This window comes from Microcaecilia unicolor, chromosome 7 (assembly GCF_901765095.1).
Source record: "Microcaecilia unicolor chromosome 7, aMicUni1.1, whole genome shotgun sequence".
In the NCBI taxonomy this organism is placed as follows: domain Eukaryota; kingdom Metazoa; phylum Chordata; class Amphibia; order Gymnophiona; family Siphonopidae; genus Microcaecilia; species Microcaecilia unicolor.
Genome location: NC_044037.1, coordinates 34,243,314 through 34,263,099, shown reverse-complemented (window position 1 = coordinate 34,263,099; position 19,786 = coordinate 34,243,314). Strand labels below are relative to the sequence as shown.

At 39.7% G+C, this 19,786-nt stretch overlaps 1 protein-coding gene across 1 annotated transcript in view; it reads left to right on the top strand.

Moving 5' to 3' along the window:
- AFF2 (AF4/FMR2 family member 2) overlaps positions 1-2,612 on the top strand; it is a 572,314-nt gene extending 569,702 nt beyond the window's left edge. Inside the window, exon 22 of the mRNA XM_030209863.1 lies at positions 2,491-2,612. Within this exon, the coding sequence (XP_030065723.1) occupies positions 2,491-2,612 (122 nt within the window). The remainder of the gene's footprint in view (positions 1-2,490) is intronic.
- The last annotated feature ends 17,174 nt before the right edge of the window (positions 2,613-19,786 follow it).

The window sequence follows — 19,786 nt, the reverse complement described above, 5'->3', positions numbered from 1 at the left end:
TATTCCCTAGTGATGGAATATTAAATGGTCCACATAAGTCACTATGTATCAAGTCCAGTATTTTACTACTTCTTTTTCCTTTATATGATGGAAATGAGGGTCTTACCCCCTTTTGAGTAATACAATCTATGCATTTTTCCATCTTACCATTACTGGTACTTATTTTTATGCCTGTTGCAAGTTGCTTACTTTGCAGCTCCAAGATCACCTTTGGATCTCTGTGTCCCATTCGACGATGCCAGGTCTCAAGATTACATTCTGTATTCTTCTTTGTTTTTATAAGATGTGATGATTCACCTGTAATGTTTAACTTATAGACATTGTTATTCATATAACCTTCAGCATAAATTTCATTACCATCAGAAATTGTATATTTTCTATTTTCAAAATGAATTGAAAAACCTTTCTTGTCTAATGCTGATACACTGAGCATATTACAAACTGCTCGTGGAACATATAAGACATCTTTTACAAGAGTTTTTTTGATTCCATCTGATACTATGCATTTTAAATGTCCATTTCCTTTTCCTTTGATCATTGTTGAGCCAGCATTTGCTGTGTGAAGACTACCATCTTCTGGTCTCATATCTGTGAAAAATTCTTTATTATTGGTTATATGTTTTGTGCTGCCAGAATCTAATATCCAACTATTTTTATCTGAAGTGTTCTTCATTATATTAAAAGATTTTTCTGTCATTATACAGCTCTTATTCTTACTGTTGTCATGGTCATAATTTTTTCTTTGACCATGCTTATTCTCCATTGGCTTAAATGAGCTAGAAGGGGTGTGTTTTTTCTTGTTACAGTATTTTGATACATGTCCCTCTTTACCACATGAATAGCAAATCAGCTTGTTTCTGGGCAGGCTTTTTTCATTATAGCTCCGCCTCCTACTATGCATTGCTGAGAAAAAATGTTTCATTCTGGTTAATCTCTTTTGGTGAACAGATCTCCTCTGTTATAATACATTCTTGTCTAAGCTTAGAGACAGCCTGTTCAAAAGATTGTCCTTCAATTGCTTCATTCACTGTCCTGAATACTTCAAAACTTTTAGACAGAGATGTAAACATAAAAGCTCTCTTTAAAGCATCGCAGATAGGTATACCCGATAATTCTAGCTTCTTAAATAATGACATTAAATGTGTTATATGATCATTACATTTTTTCTTGTCATTCAACTTCAATTGAATTATTTCTGATAACCATATAGGCTGTTGTTTTGTATATGAAGTACCATACATGGTTTTCAATTTTTGCAATATTTCTTTTGAGGTGTCTGTTCCATCAATCAATATTACCTGCTTCTCTGTCAGAGCTTCATATAGCATACTTCTGACATAACAGTCTGCAGTATTCCATTCTTCAAAATTGTCAGCATTTCTTACTTGATCCAAACATATATTTAGCTTCTTTGCTTCAATAATACATTTAAATCTCATCTCCCACTGAATATAGTTATATTCATTCAGTTGGGGCACTTTGAGAGAACATAGTAATGGTGCAGCTGCCATCTTGTCTTTTGTGTGGAGAGATAAAAAAAATTTCTTAATGTTTTTTTTTTTTTTATTTTAGTGGCCTGGGCCCATAACCCAATATGATGGGGAGAAATGAAAAAATAGACTTTTACTTCAGCAGATTTAGCCCATACGCAGCAGAGCTTTAGAAGTGTTAACTCCCATTTTTTTGTTCTCTCTGTCTCTCTCTCTTTCACACAGACTCTTGAATAAAAGATTCAATTACTCTCTCTTCTTTAACTTCCAAACAAAAATGATGTTTACTTACAGTTTCTTCAGATAACTATTTACATCATACTTGCAGTAGACATGGTAAAACTACTGAATACAAAAATTCTGTCAGTTGGTTATCATACAGCTTGAAGAGAGATTGCTAACACCATCTTATGCTGACACAGACTGACTCACTCTCAGAGCAACTAGAGTGACTCAGACACACCCACAAGACATTACACTATATCCAATGACATCATAGCTCATAGAATTGTTGACAGTTAATGCATGCAGCACTTGTCTTTCACATATTCCTACAATTATTCTCTTTGTCAGCTCATCGAAGTGCTCTGACACTTTGAAATTTACCCTGATGACTCTATACACTTACATTTACATGTGCTGTTAGGTCCAGCAAATTTTCTCCGTTGTTTTACATGCATACACGTACGTGTATTTTCAAAAGTATATAAATAAATGCATACCCCTCTCCAGCCCCATTCTTGGTAGTACTGTTACTCAGTTCAGAGAAAGTTACATATGTACAGGCTGAATGCATATATTACCTACATATCAGCCTTGTTTATTTGTAGAAATGTTTTCGACAGCTGCACTCCCTTGGTCCTCCCTCCGATGAGTGAAAATCATTAAAAGATTGTACACCAGGACTTACTCTGTTGAAATGTAAATTGTATAACCAAGATCTTGAATGGGAAAAACCACTCTTCTAACAAGTGAATTTGTTTAATTTCATGTCTTGCAGAATTCTTTCAAGAACTGGACTCGGTAATGGGACCATTAACACAACACAGCAGTATGATTAACCTGGTTCGTTACACTCGGCAAGGACTCCACTGGCTCCGTATTGAGGCTCACTTGTTGTAGTGATTGCTTTCTCGTTCACATCATCTGCATTGTTCTACCTCTACCAGCACACAAAGACGATCACTGGTGGAAGTCCACATATTCCTGCAACGTTAATATTTCCATTTCATTTCAATGCCTTTTTTTTTGGTATTTTGTCTCTTGACGTGTCAATCATCATCAATGGAAATTATGGCTTCTGAGCAACATATTTGGTAACATACATTGTCAAGTCTTCTATGCCTTTCATCTCTTGGTCCTAAGTGTTCTGAGAAAACACAGCGTTCTGTGAAGATATGGATTCCATACCAAGGAGACAATTATTCTTCAGTACATGAAGGATCCTTCTGAGATAAGTTAATAGAAATTCATCTAACCCCAGCTGTCTCCTTTGACCATGAACCTGAATTTCACCATTGTTTTTTTTTCTACAGAAGTATTTTGCATTATTTATTGTAATGTATAGATATATTGAATTTTGCGAAAATTCCTGAGCCATGTAAATGGCTGGGATCCAGAGACATTCAGCCTGTCATTTGTTCTCATGCTGTAGAAAAGATATTCGGGCTAGTTGGAGCTATTTACTTACAGCTACACTGTGGGAAGAGACGCATTCATGCTTCATGCAAACCCAGAACTTGGTTCCTCTGTCATTTCCCAGGAGGCATTCCAAAAAAAAATCTTCCACCAAACTTACAGATGCTTTCAGATGTACTGCTGACACAGGTCGGAGCATACCCACTTGGTTGTTGTCTGCAGCTTCAGTTCAATGGTTTAACATAACCCCCAAATTCTAATCTAAGTCTACGTTTTGCATTTTGCCCTTGCCTTTCCTTATTCTACCATTTTCCCCTCATCTCTTTCACGTTGATGATTCAACATCCATGTGCACAACTGCTAGCATTCTATAATCTTAGGGGTCCTTTTTCTAAGCTGCAACAAAAAGTTGCCTTAGCGTTTCCTTTCATGGGTCTTTCCTGCACGCTAAGGCCATTCTTACCACAGCCATAAAAATGGCTGTTTTTCTATTTTTTGTATTAATTGCCATGCACTAATGTTGCCACTTACTGCCACCTATTTTGTAGTCGGTAAAGGCTCACGAGGTATTCCTATAATATAATGTAGATGCACTGTTTAGTGCAGCAATACCCGCTCTCCCCCCTGACATATCCCCTCCCCCCAAAAATGCACGGGCTAATTTGGTAGTTCTGCGGGATGCCTGAGCATGTCCTCTGGTGCGCCATTGTCAGCTGCCTTAGGCGCTCGTTAGTGCCTAACACAGCTTAGTAAAAGGGCCCCTTTCTGCGCAAATGGTGCTTCCATTTAGACACTAAGATTATAGAATGAGGGGATTGGTGTTCCCCTACTCTGTCTTCTCTCATACCCTCTTTTCATTTAGATTTTTCTTCTTTTAGGAAAAATCAAAAAGCTACTTTTTTTGGTAGGTTTGTTTCTCTTGAAGTTCCAAAGTTTGACTTGGTTTCTTATATGTAAATCGCATTGAACTTGAACGTATTATGAGGTCTAGAAGTACAAAGTGTATGCAGGCATGCAGTACCTCATTTAGGGGTCCTTTTACAAAGGGGCGCTGAAAAATGGCCTGCGGTAGTGTCGGCGCAGGTTTTGGGAGGGGCACAGAATCATTTTTCAACGCACCTGTACAAAAAAAGGCCTTTTTAAAATTTTTGCCGAAAATAGATGCGAAGGCAAAATCAAAATTGCCGCGCGTCCATTTTGGGTCTGAGACCTTGCCACCAGCCATAGACCTAGTGGTAAAGAATTTGAGCGGTAATGACCTACACGTGCCAAAAAATAAAAAAAATATTTTTCAGACGTGCGTAGCGGAGGCGCGCCAAAATTGAAATTACCGCAAGGGCCACGCGGTAACCGGGCGGTAACTCCAATTGGGCGTGTAGGTGCCTATTCGGCTTAGTAAAAGAGGCCCTTATTTCTTTTTTACTACCATCTGACCCATATATTTTTGTATCTGACTGTGGTTCTCTCAGCTTGCCTATACCTTTATTCCCACTCTATAATCCACCTCTATATTCCCCACATGGCCTGCACATCCTTCATTTCTCTCTCTTCCCTTTATGCATCCTTCTCCCTCCCTTCTTTCTAGAAATACTTGCCATTCTCCACTGCCACATGTTACTGTCTCCATTTAGCTGCCAGATAATTTCTTTCCCTCACCATCCTCCCATTCACTAAGTATACACAGACACCAGACTTACAAAATGCAATCATTGCCCATACATCAGTACCTCAGTTTGTACATCAGTACAAACCAAGAAATACAACCACAGGGTGGAAGCGAAGGAGGAGGAGGAAAGGTTTTGGTAGTGTTACTGCTCTGAGTTGCAAAGGGCTGAAGGTACCACATGGAGCCTTTACAGCATTTCTTTGGAAATCTTAAACTATTTTTGCTCACTGTTCCAAAATTGGTTTAGAAATCTAGAGGGGAAAATAGAAATTTGAGCAAAAAGCGGGTTAATGCAAATATTTTTGCCACTATCTTTCCAACCCTCCCCTTCCCCCACCCCATTCCCTTCTCCTCTTAGGTTATTCCTATGCTTAACTTTTCACAAAGCTTTGAATTTCTCAGAATTGGGATCATGTTATGTGACAAACCCGTAGGACAGAAGCTAAATGTGATGCACATTATTATGGCATGAAAATTACAGAAGCTCCTTATCTGGACCTGTAACGGACAGTGTGATAACCCTGCACTTTAAAAATGGGGGAATCAGAACTTCATTTAAGTAGCAGGAAATGACTATGGGTCAGGGTGCTGATATGGTTCGGCAAGTTGAGGGGAATCCCCTGGACTAACAGACTTTTCAATCTTAGGCCGCTTAGTGTGGAGGAACCTGGTTGATATGTTAAGAGCAGTGATCACTTTAATGTGGACGAGGGGTGTTCACAGAAAACATTTTTGGTACATTGATAAGTCATTTTTAAACTTTTCCCTAATTATCTGACTTTTTGTTGTTTCACACATGCATTTAATTTTTTATTTTTAATTATTGAAGTATATTAGGTACATCAGCACAAAATTAACAATAAGAATCAACGTCACACTTTAGAACTATTTAACTTGCATTAATTGACATAACACATGTTCATTCATAGGTTAAAGTGCATTCATTCTATCTAGCATACACTAAGGGGTCCTTATACTAAGCTTCAGGAAAAAGGGCCCTGTGCAATCAGCGGGGGGACGTTTTTCCCACACGCCAGGACTGTTTTTTTTTTCTGCAGTCGGTAAAAGCCGGAAAAAAAATTGCCACACAGTGAGATAACTCTTACCTTGTGGCCATGTGTTGCGGAGCCCATACCGCCACCCATTGAGCCACGTTGGGCCGGCGGTAGTCCCGGAAGAGAGAGCAGTAAGACCGCGTTGGGCTTACCACCGCTCTGTAAAAGGGCCCCTAAATGTTTTTACTTTCAAACAATTTGTATATGGTGCATTAATGGACCAAATGCGTATTATCCCAAATCCTGTTCTTTTGCACGTACATGGAGTTCAGCACATCACTACTTAGTAACTTTTTAACACCATTTCCTGGAGTAATGTACACATGGAAAAATGTCTGTCAAAATCAGGCCTCTCCAATTTTAGCTCACATTGAAGTATATCAGCCCCCCAGTGGGAAAATCCCTTTAGTACATCAGACACTAAGGGGCATATTTACTAAGATGTGGTAAGCAGTTTGTATGTGTTGTAGCATGCGCTAACCATTAGCGCTAGCCCATTCTAAGGCCTAGTACATGTTAAAACAGCCTGTGTGGTAACAGTCTGGTACTAACTACTGAGTGCAGAATGGGGCAGAGACTGGACAGGCTGTGGGAGAAGATTGGGCAGGGATTGCACATTGCAGTAAACATGCAGTAAGTAGTGTGCGCTGTCAAATGGGCAGTTAACGGGGTCTACCTAACTCAATAGGTGACATTAGGTGCACTCAAGCTCATAGGGCCAGATTCCGTTAATGACGCCGAAAGTTAGGCTCCAGGAAAAATTTGTGCTCAAGCTGAGCGTTCTTTGTAGAATAGCACTTAGTGCGTATTCCAGTGGCCAACTTTGAGCACAAGGATTTGCACCAACTAAAACTTGATGCATTACTTGGACGTGCATCCCCCAAATTCTTCAACACTGCACATGGCCTTATTCTATAAAGATTATGCTCCTAATTTGCACTCATAAATTTAGGAGCGTAATTTATATATTCTAAATCTAAGAGTTTAATAGGCTCTAAATAAGGAGCATAAATTCGGGAGCATAGATTACACTCGTAATTTAGGAGCGTAAATTTAGGAGCATAACCTTTATAGAATAAGGCCCATAGTTCTTTGAAATGCCCTTGACCCCCCCCCCCCCCCCCCATAGCCATGCCTCCGTATGTATTACGTGCAATAGGATTTGGGCACAAATCTTTATAGAATTGCGTGCAGCCAGGTCGGTGCACAAATCGAAATGAAAGCCAATTAACATTACTAATTGATTGTTAATGGCTTGTTAACTAATTTATTTGTGCACAGATTTCAGGATTGTGCACAATTTTGGGCACCCAAGTTTGGTAGCCATTTATAGAATCTGGGGGGTGGCGCCCAAATGTAAAACACCTTAGAGAATGTGTGTGTGCGGAAATTTCAGGGGGAATGCTGGACACGCCTCCACTAGTTACCTCAAGGCCTTGGCACTTAAGGCATATTACTTTTGGCTGTTAACATACCCCTAAATTAAGCAAGTGTACTTAACCATAATGACTTGAGTTTGGCTCTTGGCCTTGAAATTATTATTAGTCACTGGTACTGATCCTCTCATGTAGAGCTCAGTTATTTCATTCAGTCTTATTGACCAAATAATTTAGTTCCTTAAATGATATAAGGGCCTGTTTACTAAAGTGAGGTAAAATTTTGCACTTACTATGCATTAGATGCAAAAATCAACACATGATAAGTGCAAAGCCTGTTCACCGTTTGGGGTGTTTCCAGGCTGTCCTAACTTCTCTGCTTAGTTATCCAGGCACTTGTCTGAATATCAGCTGGCACCCAAATAACTTCCAGTGGCCACACATGACCCAGATATGGTCCAGTTGGGAAAGGTGATGGGACTTGATATACCACCTTTCTGTAGTTTTTGCAACTACATTCAAAGTGGTTTACATAGTGTATACAAATACTTATTTGTCCCTGGGGGGGATGGAAAGTTAAGTGACTTGCCAGAGTCACAAAGAGCTATAGTGGGAATTGAACCCAGGTCCCCAGGATCAAAGTCCATTGCACTAACCACTAGGCTACTCCTGCATGCTTCATTCCATGTAGAATCTCAACTAGGGAAAGGGAAATGGGTCTTGATATACCACCTTTCTGTGGTTTTTGCAACTGCATTCAAAGCGGTTTACATAGTATATACAGGCACTTATTTGTACCTGGGGTAACGGAAGGTTAAGTGACTTGCCCAGAGTCACAAGGAGCTGCAGTGGGAATTGAACCCTGGATCGAAGTCTGCTGTACTAACCATTAGGCTACTCCTCCACTCCCATCAGTTAGTCCAAATATTGAATATTTGGTCTAATTCAGCCCATGGATAAATATTTGAGGGAAAGAGTTTACATTGATTGTGTGTGTGCATCACTCATGATCTGCCCAAACTGCACCAAAGTGAACACCCACCTAAGAGACATCTTAGCCCATATTTACAGAATACCGCATAGCTGGAAAATGATCATTTATGCACTTATGTGCCAGATACACATGAAAATGACAAGAATACCAGCATTTATGCATCTTCTTCCTGCCTAAGTCTAGTATTACCCCCTAAGGAGGAGATTCTATATATGGCACCTAATAAATCAGCGCTGAAATCAGTGCCGACTAAGCATATTCTGTAATCGACACCTAGGTAAAGATACATAGTTATAGATTATACTTAGTTGATATTTCAGCGCCGATATCTGTGCTTATCCATTTACGCCAGTGAAACTCTGGTGTAAATTTCAGGGCGTAGATTTAGGTGCATTGGGCCATAACTAGGCGCCTAAATTTTGGAACACCCATAAATGCCCATTTCCCCACCTGTAACCACATCCCTTTTTGCCTCCACACACATCATTACAGAATATGCTTAGCGAGTTGTGCACCTAAATTCTAATTAGTTCCAATTAGTTTTCATTATTGCTTGTTAAGTGCTGTTATCAGTGCTCATTAGCTTGTTAAGCCAATTAAGTTACATGCGGCGTTATAGAATCCATGCAGATTTTGGCGCCTAAAACTAAGCACACTATATAGAATCCAGGGGTAAGTGTCATGCCTGTCCACTAACACCACACGCTAACCCATGTGCTAACTGCTTATTATACTCTTGTAAACATGTCCCGTAGTCTCATGTGGTGACTGTGACAATACTACCAACTGCAGCTCTAAACTCTTATGTGTGATATTATTTACAAAGTTTTATCACATTTATCAGTGAACAATGCGTTTGATAATGAGTATATCAGCACAGTAAGTGGGTTCCACTAAGGTATTTCTCCAGCTACATGGCACTGGTTACTAACATCTGTTCTGTTTCTTAAGCAATAATGGCACTGTACAGTGATGTAGGCATCAACAATGCACTTTGTATTCCAACAAGAAAGCCAGGTTACATCAGATATTAATAAAAGATCATGTTTGTATGCTGCAAGGCTTAGTTATAAAACAAATATTGCTTTGAATAAGTGATATATTGTGAATGCCTGTAATTTTATGCTTCTTAGTATCAACATAAAAGAGGCAGGTGTGATTCACAAACCATAGAAATAGAAGAAGATAATGGATCAGAAAAGTTGAAGAGCAAACTTTTATTAAAATAACTCAACGTGGTCACATTGGGCTATTTTAATAAAAGTTCACCCTTCATCTTTTCTGATCCATTATCATCTTTTGCTACTACATTTTATGTTTCTTGTCATAGTGTTACTTAGAAACATAGAAAAATATAGGCAGATAAAGACCATATCTAGTCTGCCCTTTCATGCCATCTACTCTCCCAATCACTCCTTTAGATGTCCTATGTGCTTGTCCCAAGCTCTCTTGAATTCAGTTACTGATTTTGTTTCCACCACTTCCACTGGGAGGCCTTTCCATGAATTCACTGCCCTTGTCCATGAAGAAGTATTTTCTCAGGTTACTTCTGAGTCTGTCCCCTTTCACCTTCATCCTATGCTCCCCTCGTTCCAGAGCTTCCTTTCAGTTGAAAGAGACTTGCCTCCTGTGCATTTATTCTTCCTAGGTACTTAAATGTCTCTATCATATCTCCCCTTTCCCGCCTTTCTTCAAAGTATATTTTTTAAGCTCTTTACGCCTGTTCCCATATGCTTTCCCCAGGATTCTATATATCTCACCTTCAATTTCCGCTTGGAAATCGAAGTGTATTCCATAACAATGTGCATGACCTACTTGGTTAACAAGCTAATCGGCGCTGATAATTGGATGTTAACAAGTAATTATCAGCACTAATTGGCATTAATTAGAATGTACGTGCACTGCTTGTTAAGCTTATTCTGTAACGTTGTGCATGTAAATTCTAAGTCGCATAGTTGAAAAGTAGGAGTGGTTATGGGTGTGGAATGGGAGGGGTTTGGGTGTTTCTAAAATCTATGTATGTTATAGACTATACCCACTCCACACGTAATTTTGGCATCAGGATTTACACCAAGCTTTATTTGGTGTAATTGGCCGTGACTAAAGTTAGTCGCCTGGACCAGTGCTTGGAGTATTCTATAAACCACACGGAAAATTAAGCTTGTTCTATAAAGTACGCCTAAATTAAAGTGAATTTTATTTTGGTGCCAATTTTTTTAGGCGTGATATACAAAATCTAGTCCTTTATGACAAATACCACTGACCATTTTAGTAGCCACCCTTTGGACCGACTCCATCTTTTTGAAGGTGTGGACTCCAGAATTGTATTCTAAATGAGGTCTCACCAGAATCTTATACAGGGGCATCATCACCTCCTTTTCCCTACTGGCTTTTCCTCTCCCAATGCACCCAAGCATCCTTCTAGCTTTTGCCATGGCCTTTTCTACCTGTTTGGCCACCTTAAGATCATGATCACATATGAACACACCCAAGTCCTGCTCCTTTTTCCTGCACAAACGTTCTTCACTCCCTAAACTTTACCGTTCCCTCTGATTTTTTGCAGTCCAAAAGCATGACCTTACATTGTTGATGTTAGCGTTCAGGGCCAGATGTACTAAACTTTCTTCTCTTAGACACTTCAAGGTAATCTATACCTGTCCACATGTGGAAAAAACTATAAGGCAATTCTACAAGCTGGTGTCTAAATTTAGGTGCCAATACTGGGTGTATGTTACAGAAGTCTAACACATGAGTCATTGTTGCCAATAATTGAAAGATAAGTGCTAGGTGCTGCTCTGTAACTGGCATGTGTAGGTGTCTTGGCATGCATCTGTCAAAGGGACATATATGTGGGCAAAGCATGAGTCCATCATGGGCATGTCACTAAGCCATGTTCGCAACTTATAGAATACTATCGGTTATGTATGTAACATGGTGTGCCAACTTATAACAGCCATTGATGTGACATAAGTTGACACACCAAACTTTAAGCACACCATAGCAGCTTTGCCCCAGGAATTTATAATGGCTTAGGCGCGTCCAGGAACTGATACAGAATTGGTACAAAAGATACCCCGTTGTAGAATTGCCCTTTATGTATTTGGGTCTGTGTATTTTATTACCTGCATTCCCAGGGACAGGGTTAGAAAGTATGTTCAAATGTATTCCTTCAAAAAATAGCAGATGTAAATGTATGCGCTTAGTATTTCTGGGGTATTTCTCAAAGCAAAACTATACGCATGATTTAAATATCCGGTGAAGTCCATGCAATGAAAAGTAATGTGGGTAGTTAGAAAATATCACCTTAATGGAACAACTGTTAAGAGCATCTTGCCCTTAAAGTGCAAGACAATTGATGCCAAGCATCTTATTTCTACTTAGGTGAGAAATATACAAAGCTCCACTGCATTGTTGGGTTCAGTATTGATTTGCAGCCATATATGTGTGAGATAGGATAGGACATGCCACAGAAGACCCGGGGGTCCTTTTACAAAGCCGCGGTAAATAGTGGCCTGCAGTAGTGTGGGCATGTCTTTTAGGCACACGCCGGGCCATTTTTTACCACGGCTAGGAAAAAGCCTATTTTTTAATGGTCCAGGAAATAGGCCTGCGCTAATATTTGCATGCCTATTTACGACCTTAGTCCTTACCACCACCCATTGACCTAGTGGTAAGGGTTCATGCGCTACACACATGGTAACCAGCACACGCCAATGTGGGCACGCTGCTGGTTACTGCTGAGAACGCCCCCATGGTAGAAAATAGAAAATTGTCTTCTACCACGGAATTCGGTACGCACCAAACTCGGAATTACCGCTGGGCACACGCACCACCCTGGCGGTAGTGCCGATTGAGCGCATGCTACCCTCGCATTAGCCCTCCCACGTCGTTGTAAAAGGACCCCTGAAGTCCCAGGCTGAAAGAGGTTATACCAAGCAACTTAGGAAAGAATTCACTGTACGTAGTAATAAAGATGCAAATCAGGAGAATCCTAAAACAAAAGCACAATATAGGCAGAAACACTGTGCAAGAAGAAAAAAAAGTATCTCAGTGTTCAGTATGCTTTATTTGCATTAAAAGACTGATAAAACAGAAAAAGCAAGGAGTCTTTTTAGATCTATGATTGATCCACTTGTGTTCTAGCATTGTACAATTAAGTGTAAATTGCTCTGAGGCACTGAAATCTCTTTTTCTCGTTGCATTATTTCTGCCTATATTGTGTTTTTCTTTTAAATTACTTTAGTGACCATCAGTTCAGTTTTGGAGTATTCAGATTGTTCTTTAATGAATAGCTTGTTTGCACCTAGGTTAGCATTCTATAAAGCAGGGGATAAACCTAGTCCTTGGGAAGCATCAAGCCAATCAGGTTTTCAGGATATTCACAATGAATATGCATGAGATAAATTTGCATGCACACCTATCTCATGTATATTGAATATCCAAAAAACCTGACTGGATAGGTGTGTCCTGAGGTCTGGGTTGAGAACCCAGCTATAAAGAAATATAGGCTCCTATTTTCCTTTATAGAATAAGTTTTTACCACATGACTTCCTGATGCCTAATTGTAGGCACCCTGTTGTAGAATTGCTCCTTAAAGTAGCTGAACAATTCATTGACCTTAAAAACCTTAAAAATGAGCTAATTGTCACACATTGTTATGGCAAACGAACAAAAAAAGTAGGGATGGCCAAGTAGTCTTCCATTAAAATCTAAAACGAGGCTCTCAAAGGCAAATATAAGTATATTTATTGAATCACCAACTGCAGGGGATTCAGTATTGGTTGAAGTACCAAAGGACTCAACACGGAGCCATGTTTTGGCGTACATATACCTGCCTCAGGAGTCATACAATCTTTAACTGTGTAGCTAAAAAAAAAAAAATCAGCTGACTTGCTAAGACACTGGTGTTTTTTTGAGTTACACAACTAAAGATTGTATGACTCCTGGCAGGCATGTGTACACTGAAACTTGGGTTTGTGTCGAGTCTTTTGGAACTTCAACCAATATTAAGTCCTCTACAGTTGGTGCTTCAATAAATATATTTATATTTGCCTTTGAGTGCCTCATTTTGGGTTTTATTGGAAGGCTACTTGTCCATTCCTACTTTTTTTGTTCGTTTTCCATAACAATGTGTGACAATTAGCTCATTTTTAAGATTTACCAGTTAAATTGTTCAGCTACTTTAAGGAGCAATTCTACAACAGGGTGCTTACAATTAGGCATCAGGAAGTCATGTGGTAAAAACTTATTCTATAAAAGAAAATAGGAGCCTATATTTTTTTATAGCTGGATTCTCAACCCAGACCTTGGGACACACCTATCCAGTCAGGTTTTCAGGATATCCACAATGAATATGCATGAGATAGGTGTGCATGCAAATTTATCTCATGCATATTCATTGTGGATATCCTGAACACCTGATTGGCTTGATGCTTCCCAAGGACTAGGTTTAGCCCCTGCTTTATAGAATGCTAACCTAGGTGCGAACACGCTATTCAAAGAGCTGATGCTCCCTCATGACTTAGAACCCCCCCCCCCATAGGCATGTATATGCAATTATTCTAAACATTTATGTGCATAAATGTTAACACCTATAATGTAGAATTCCCCCATTATACTTTCTGTATGTATTGGGTAGAGATCAATTGAAATTTGTGGCCACCATTGATGCATTAAAAAAAATTGTACTTCTTGAAAAACAATCTCCATTGGGAAAACCAAAAAAAAACATTAGAAGGCATAGGGAATATTTTTTCAATTAAAATCAAAATAGCAGTGCGGGGTACATATATAACAAACAAAAAAATAAATAAAATCTTACAACCTTCTCCTTTAAGTAAATATCTCTCTGCTGTAGGGGCTGAAGGTAATTTCACTTATCTTTTTCATAAGTACTATTTCATATTTTGATGGGTGGATTAGTGAATTAGTGATTTTACATCTAATGACTAGGTTAGAAATCTCTCATAAATTAATGGCAAGATTATAATAAATTCAGCAGTGAAGCAAAGGACAGTAAACCAACTTATTATTTTTCAGTCTTGTTTCAAAAGCAGCTTAGGCACAAATTAAATATGGAGAGTGAATTACCTCCTTGTCCCTAGGGAAGATATTTCTTTCAGGTTAGTTACTGAGTATTATTATACTTTAAGAGACACTACATTCATCACATCTTAAATGTCAATGTACCATCATAATTGAATAATTTTACTTCTTAAAATGTCTTTTCAAGCTGACTTTAATTAGATTTTTAGGCTGATACTTTGATGACAGTCTATGGAGAAAATTGGATTCACAGTGTAGGCAGATAACACTAATTGCTTGAATATTCTCTGTCTGTTTCATTTTAATGATTGGTAAATTCCAATTTTTAGGGTAACATCTAATCCATGACTTTTTATCACGGAAACACAAATAAGAGTTGGCAAATCTGTTAGATATATGGATCACATGGTAAACTGGCAAGAATGGATTATAAACCATAATTTTAGAATATGTATTTCAACACATAGATTTATTAGATTTTCAGGGTGCAGAATACAATTTCCAAGGAGTTAGGAAGTAATTGTCAAATAGCCTACATTTTTAATGTGCTGTAGCTTATGTTGATTTTCAAAAGGAACAGTCTGCATTACTTCCCTTTGAAAATAAACAGGGGCAGACTCAAGAAGAATGTCAGGAAGTATTTTTTCACGGAGAGGGTGGTGGATGCTTGGAATGCCCTCCCGCGGGAGGTGGTGGAGATGAAAACGGTAACGGAATTCAAACGTGCGTGGGATAAACATAAAGGAATCCTGTGCAGAAGGAAGGGATCCTCAGGAGCTTAGCCTAGAATGGGTGGCAGAGCTAGTGGTTGGGAGGCGGGGCTGGTGCTGGGCAGACTTATATGGTCTGTGCCGGGGCTGGTGGTTGGGAGGCGGGGCTAGTGCTGGGCAGACTTATATGGTCTGTGCCGGGGCTGGTGGTTGGGCGATGGGGATAGTGCTGGGCAGACTTATACGGTTTGTGCCAGAGCCGGTGGTGGGAGGCGGGGATAGTGCTGGGCAGACTTATAGGGTCTGTGCCAGAGCTGGTGGTTGGGAGGCGGGGTTGGTGGTTGGGAGGCGGGGATAGGGCTGGCCAGACTTATACTGTCTGTGCACTGAAGAGGACAGTACAAATAAAAAAGTAGCACATATGAATTTATCTTCTTGGGCAGACTGGATGGACCGTGCAGGTCTTTTTCTGCCGTCATCTACTATGTTTACTATGTTTACACTTAAAGTCCTTGCACTCTGAATGTGATATTTATGCAGGTGGCTAAGTTGGGTGACAAAATAACACGTGTAGTTAAAAATCACTAATATGCTTGCCAGTTTCCTCTTTTGACCTAAACACCTACTGAAGGCTTCTTCTCTATGATAATCATAGTATCATAAAAGTAGTGTTTTGAATTTCCCATTAACAAAAATTAGAGCGTAGTTTCTTACTGCCACCTCTTTTGTAGGCTCTAATGGCTCAAGCACTAATCATGCAGGCCTGTAAAAAAAAAGGCCTTTTTAAAATTTTTGCCGAAAATGGACGTGTGGCAAAATCAAAATTGCCGCGCGTCCATTTTGGGTCTGAGACCTTACCGCCAGCCATTGACCTAGCGGAAAAGACTCACGCGGTAACCGGGCGGTAATGACCCACGTGCGTCGTGCTTCTTGGCGTGCGTGCAATACGCGCATCCAAAAATAAATATTTTTTCAGACGCGTGCATCGGACGAGAGCCAAAAATGAAATTAGCACACGAGCCAAGCGGTAACCGTGCGGTAACCCCTTTTTGGTGCGCGTTGGGTGCGCGTAGATACTTACACAGCTTGGTAAAAGGGCCTAAAAAGTGCAGCTTAAAAAGGCTTACCACAGTAAACGCTGAGGCGTCCCGCGGAAATTTTGCAGTCTGTGCGCACAAGCCACATGCTAAAATATCATTTACATTTTTTCACAGAGGGCGAGTGTCTGGGGCAGAGAATGGACATTTTTGCACTGATTACCTCATCTACATTACTGTGCGTGCTGATTAGCGCATGATTAGTGTTTGAGCCATTAGAGCTACAAAATAGGTGGCAGTAAGAAACTACGCTCTAATTTTTGTTAATGGCAAATTCAAAACACTACTTTTTTTTATCATATTTATGATACTATGATTATCATAGAGTGAAGAGTCCTGTTTACTAAGCAGTGCTAAGGGAGCGTTAGCATTTTTAGAACACGCTAAACGCTAAGTCGCCCATAGGAACATATGGGCGACTCTAGCATTTAGCACATGCTAAAAATGCTAGAGTGGTTTAATAAACAGGGTCCTAAAATTATAGGCACATATTTAAAGAGGGTAGAGAAAGGCTACAAACAGAACCACAAAGCGGAGTCAATTCAGAGGAAGCAATGCTTCCTCTGAATTCTGACTCCACCTTGTGGTTCTGTCTGTGGCCTGATACACTTTCTTTAGTCTACGATATTTTGTGTTGTTGCTCCCTCTGATTTCCTTTTTACATATTTGAGGAGGACATTGTACCTTAATATACACCTATTTACCGGGTGAAATAACTTTCAGTATTGCCCTCCTCTGATTTTAGGTAATAGTTATTTATGTCATCATTTGGTATCTAAGAACTGGAATAAACTATTAGCTATAAGGCAAACATTTTAGAAGCCCTATTCATGTTTGGGACACTCATAAACTGGCATTTAAACAGATATTGTCTAAATCACAATTTAGATCTATGCATCCAAAATGTGAACATTTGCATATGACAAGAGAGCGTGGTCTGGGCATGTTTTGGACGGGACAAACAATACTCATTTCAGAAGGGGAATGCACGCTTATTTCTGCCAACATGAAACTTGGGATTTACACCTGGGAATGTCTAAGTTATAGAAAGTTGCTTGTTTAGTGTAATGCTCCACTGTAGGGAATAGGGGTGGTTATCTCCTTAATTCTTCAGTGTTTGTTGTCTCCTCCCCCTCTCCGCCTCCCATCACCCAAAAAGGCAATATTGCCAAATGTCATTGGACGCTGTGACAGCTTGGATTCTAAGGGCTATGCTTACTAAAGCTTAGTGTACCTGCAGTGCCGAATGGCCCATTGGAATAAAACGGGCTGCACAGCCCTTAGCATGCGCTAACCTTTAGTAAACATGGCCCTCAACTTGACATACACATGTATTTTCTGTCACATGTACATTTATGTTCTGAAATACTGGCATACATGTTTATGTGCTGGCACATATATGTTTATTTTGCCATGTTGATCCTGTTGATATTTTAGTCGTACTTCCGCTGTACATAACCAGTGCATACACGCCCATTCCTGGATCTAAGCTTTGTCTTTGCAAATCCTGTTTGAAAATATTAGCAGAATATAATCTGGGCATTTCAATTCTAAATTGCATGTCCTTTCTTAGATCTGCCTCTAAATATCTATTACTATAGCCTTCCAAATTCTTTCCTTGTCAAGTTGAACAAACTTGTAAAGAGAATGCAAAATGCCCATGGTGTGCCACTGCTACATGGTTATCAACATTATTGCATTTGCAATAGATTTACTGTGGATCATTCATTTTTAAGAGCATGCACACTGGCCCCACCCCCCTGTTTACTAAGCTGCACTAGTGACTGCCACACAGCCCATTCCAAGTAAATAGGCTGTGTTGGCATTAGCACATGGCAACAGCTAGCGTGGTTTTTTTTTGTTACATTTGTACCCTGTGCTTTCCCACTCATGGCAGGCTCAATGTGGCTTACATGGGGCAATGGAGGGTTAAGTGACTTGCCCAGAGTCACAAGGAGCTGCCTGTGCCTGAAGTGGGAATTGAACTCAGTTTCTCAGGACCAAGTCCACCACCCTAACCACTAGGCCACTCCTCCACTTGGGGGGAGGGGGGGGGGAAGGTTTTTAAATTTCATTTTGTTTTATTATTTTATGCATGCAAGTGCTTTTTTCTGTGTGTAAACTTCTGTTTGTATATGAAAAATTGATCTTACACACATTAACAGGTAAATATTTAAATACTGCAGCCAGCATTTGTTTTAAACACTGACTTCAGCTTTGAAATTGTCCACAAATATTCAGTGCTGCTGTCCGCCGCAGAGGAGGTGCTGAATGTTATGTATTCAGCGGTGACCAATGCTAATTATGTGATGGCAAGTCTATAAGATGCTCCTAAATTAAAGTTGCCACTAATGTTTACAGAGCACTAGTGAGATTGGTGCCCTTAAATGACAAATACTTGCATAAGGGCTAGACGCTGTTCTGTAACGTTTGGTTAGCGTTCAACTGCAAGTAGGCCAGACTTGTGGTGGAGGTTGTGCATGTTATGGGCGTTCCACTTAGATATGCAAATTAATAGAATACTAAGAGTTGTGCACACGGCAACTTATGCCTGCCATTGACAAGGCATAAGCAGTTGCACCTAGATATCAGCGTACCAGTGCCCCGGTGTTCTAAAATGAGTTAGGCACTGTGATTCCATTATAGAATTGATGCTATCTGGTCCAGATAATTTTATTTTTCTCCCTTGATCAGCCCTCCTTCTGCCCCTGCCCAGGTTTATGTCCCAATACTATCTGTACAATGTTGGTTATACATTCACTGTTTTTAAAATCTAGACCGAGAGAGACAGTAAGGGTTCTTATACATTGAAGATCGTTTTTAGAAGCATCTGCATGTAAAAACAGTGGTGTTTACACGTGTAGATTCCATACATATGTAAATAGTTATTTCAGAAAGTCTTTGAGCTGCAGATTTCAGGGGGCATTGTTTGGGTGGGCATAAAAATTGTTCAAATTGTAGTTCCTATTTTATAATGGAAATGCACATGTGGAGGGGCATTTTCAAAAAAAAAATCTAAGTCCTGAAAGAAAAGTCCTGCTCATAATTCCCTCAGAAAATGGCCATCTCACAGCCGTAAAACAGAAAGATGTCTACATTTCCTGTTCAATTATGGCTGCGAGATGGATGTTTTTGCACTGAAAACGTCCAAAATGAATAGCCATTTTCCAAAGTGAAACGTCCAACTTTTGAATGATATAAAAAAAAACATCTGGCATCATTTTCGAAAACAGACATCTCTGTAGAACAGAGGAGTAACTTAGTGGTTAGTGCAGTGGCCTGTAAACCAAGAGACAGAGGTTCAAACCCCACTGTAACTCTTTATTTTTTTTACTTTGTGTGATCCCTCCAGGACCTGAAAAAGACCTATTGTACCTGAATTTACACCACTTCAACAGCCTTCTGCCTTGCAGGTATCTTACGTATTTAGGTTTCAGTAAGTATTTTCTGTTCCTTGAAGGCTAATAAAAAAAAAAAAAAAGAGTTGACATGAGTCTTGAACCTGGGTCTCTTGGAACACCGTCTAGCATATTAACCATTAGGCTACACCTCTGACTTGCTTACTGCTATGTTCAGAATGGCCATACTTCCTGTAGCTGACATAGAGCCTGGTTTTCCTTTATAGTTTCACTTTGTAGGGAGAGAAAAAAAGGGGCCAACAACCACAGGAGGATTAAAAAGGAAGTCATGCCTTAATCCCTCTTACGATCAGCCG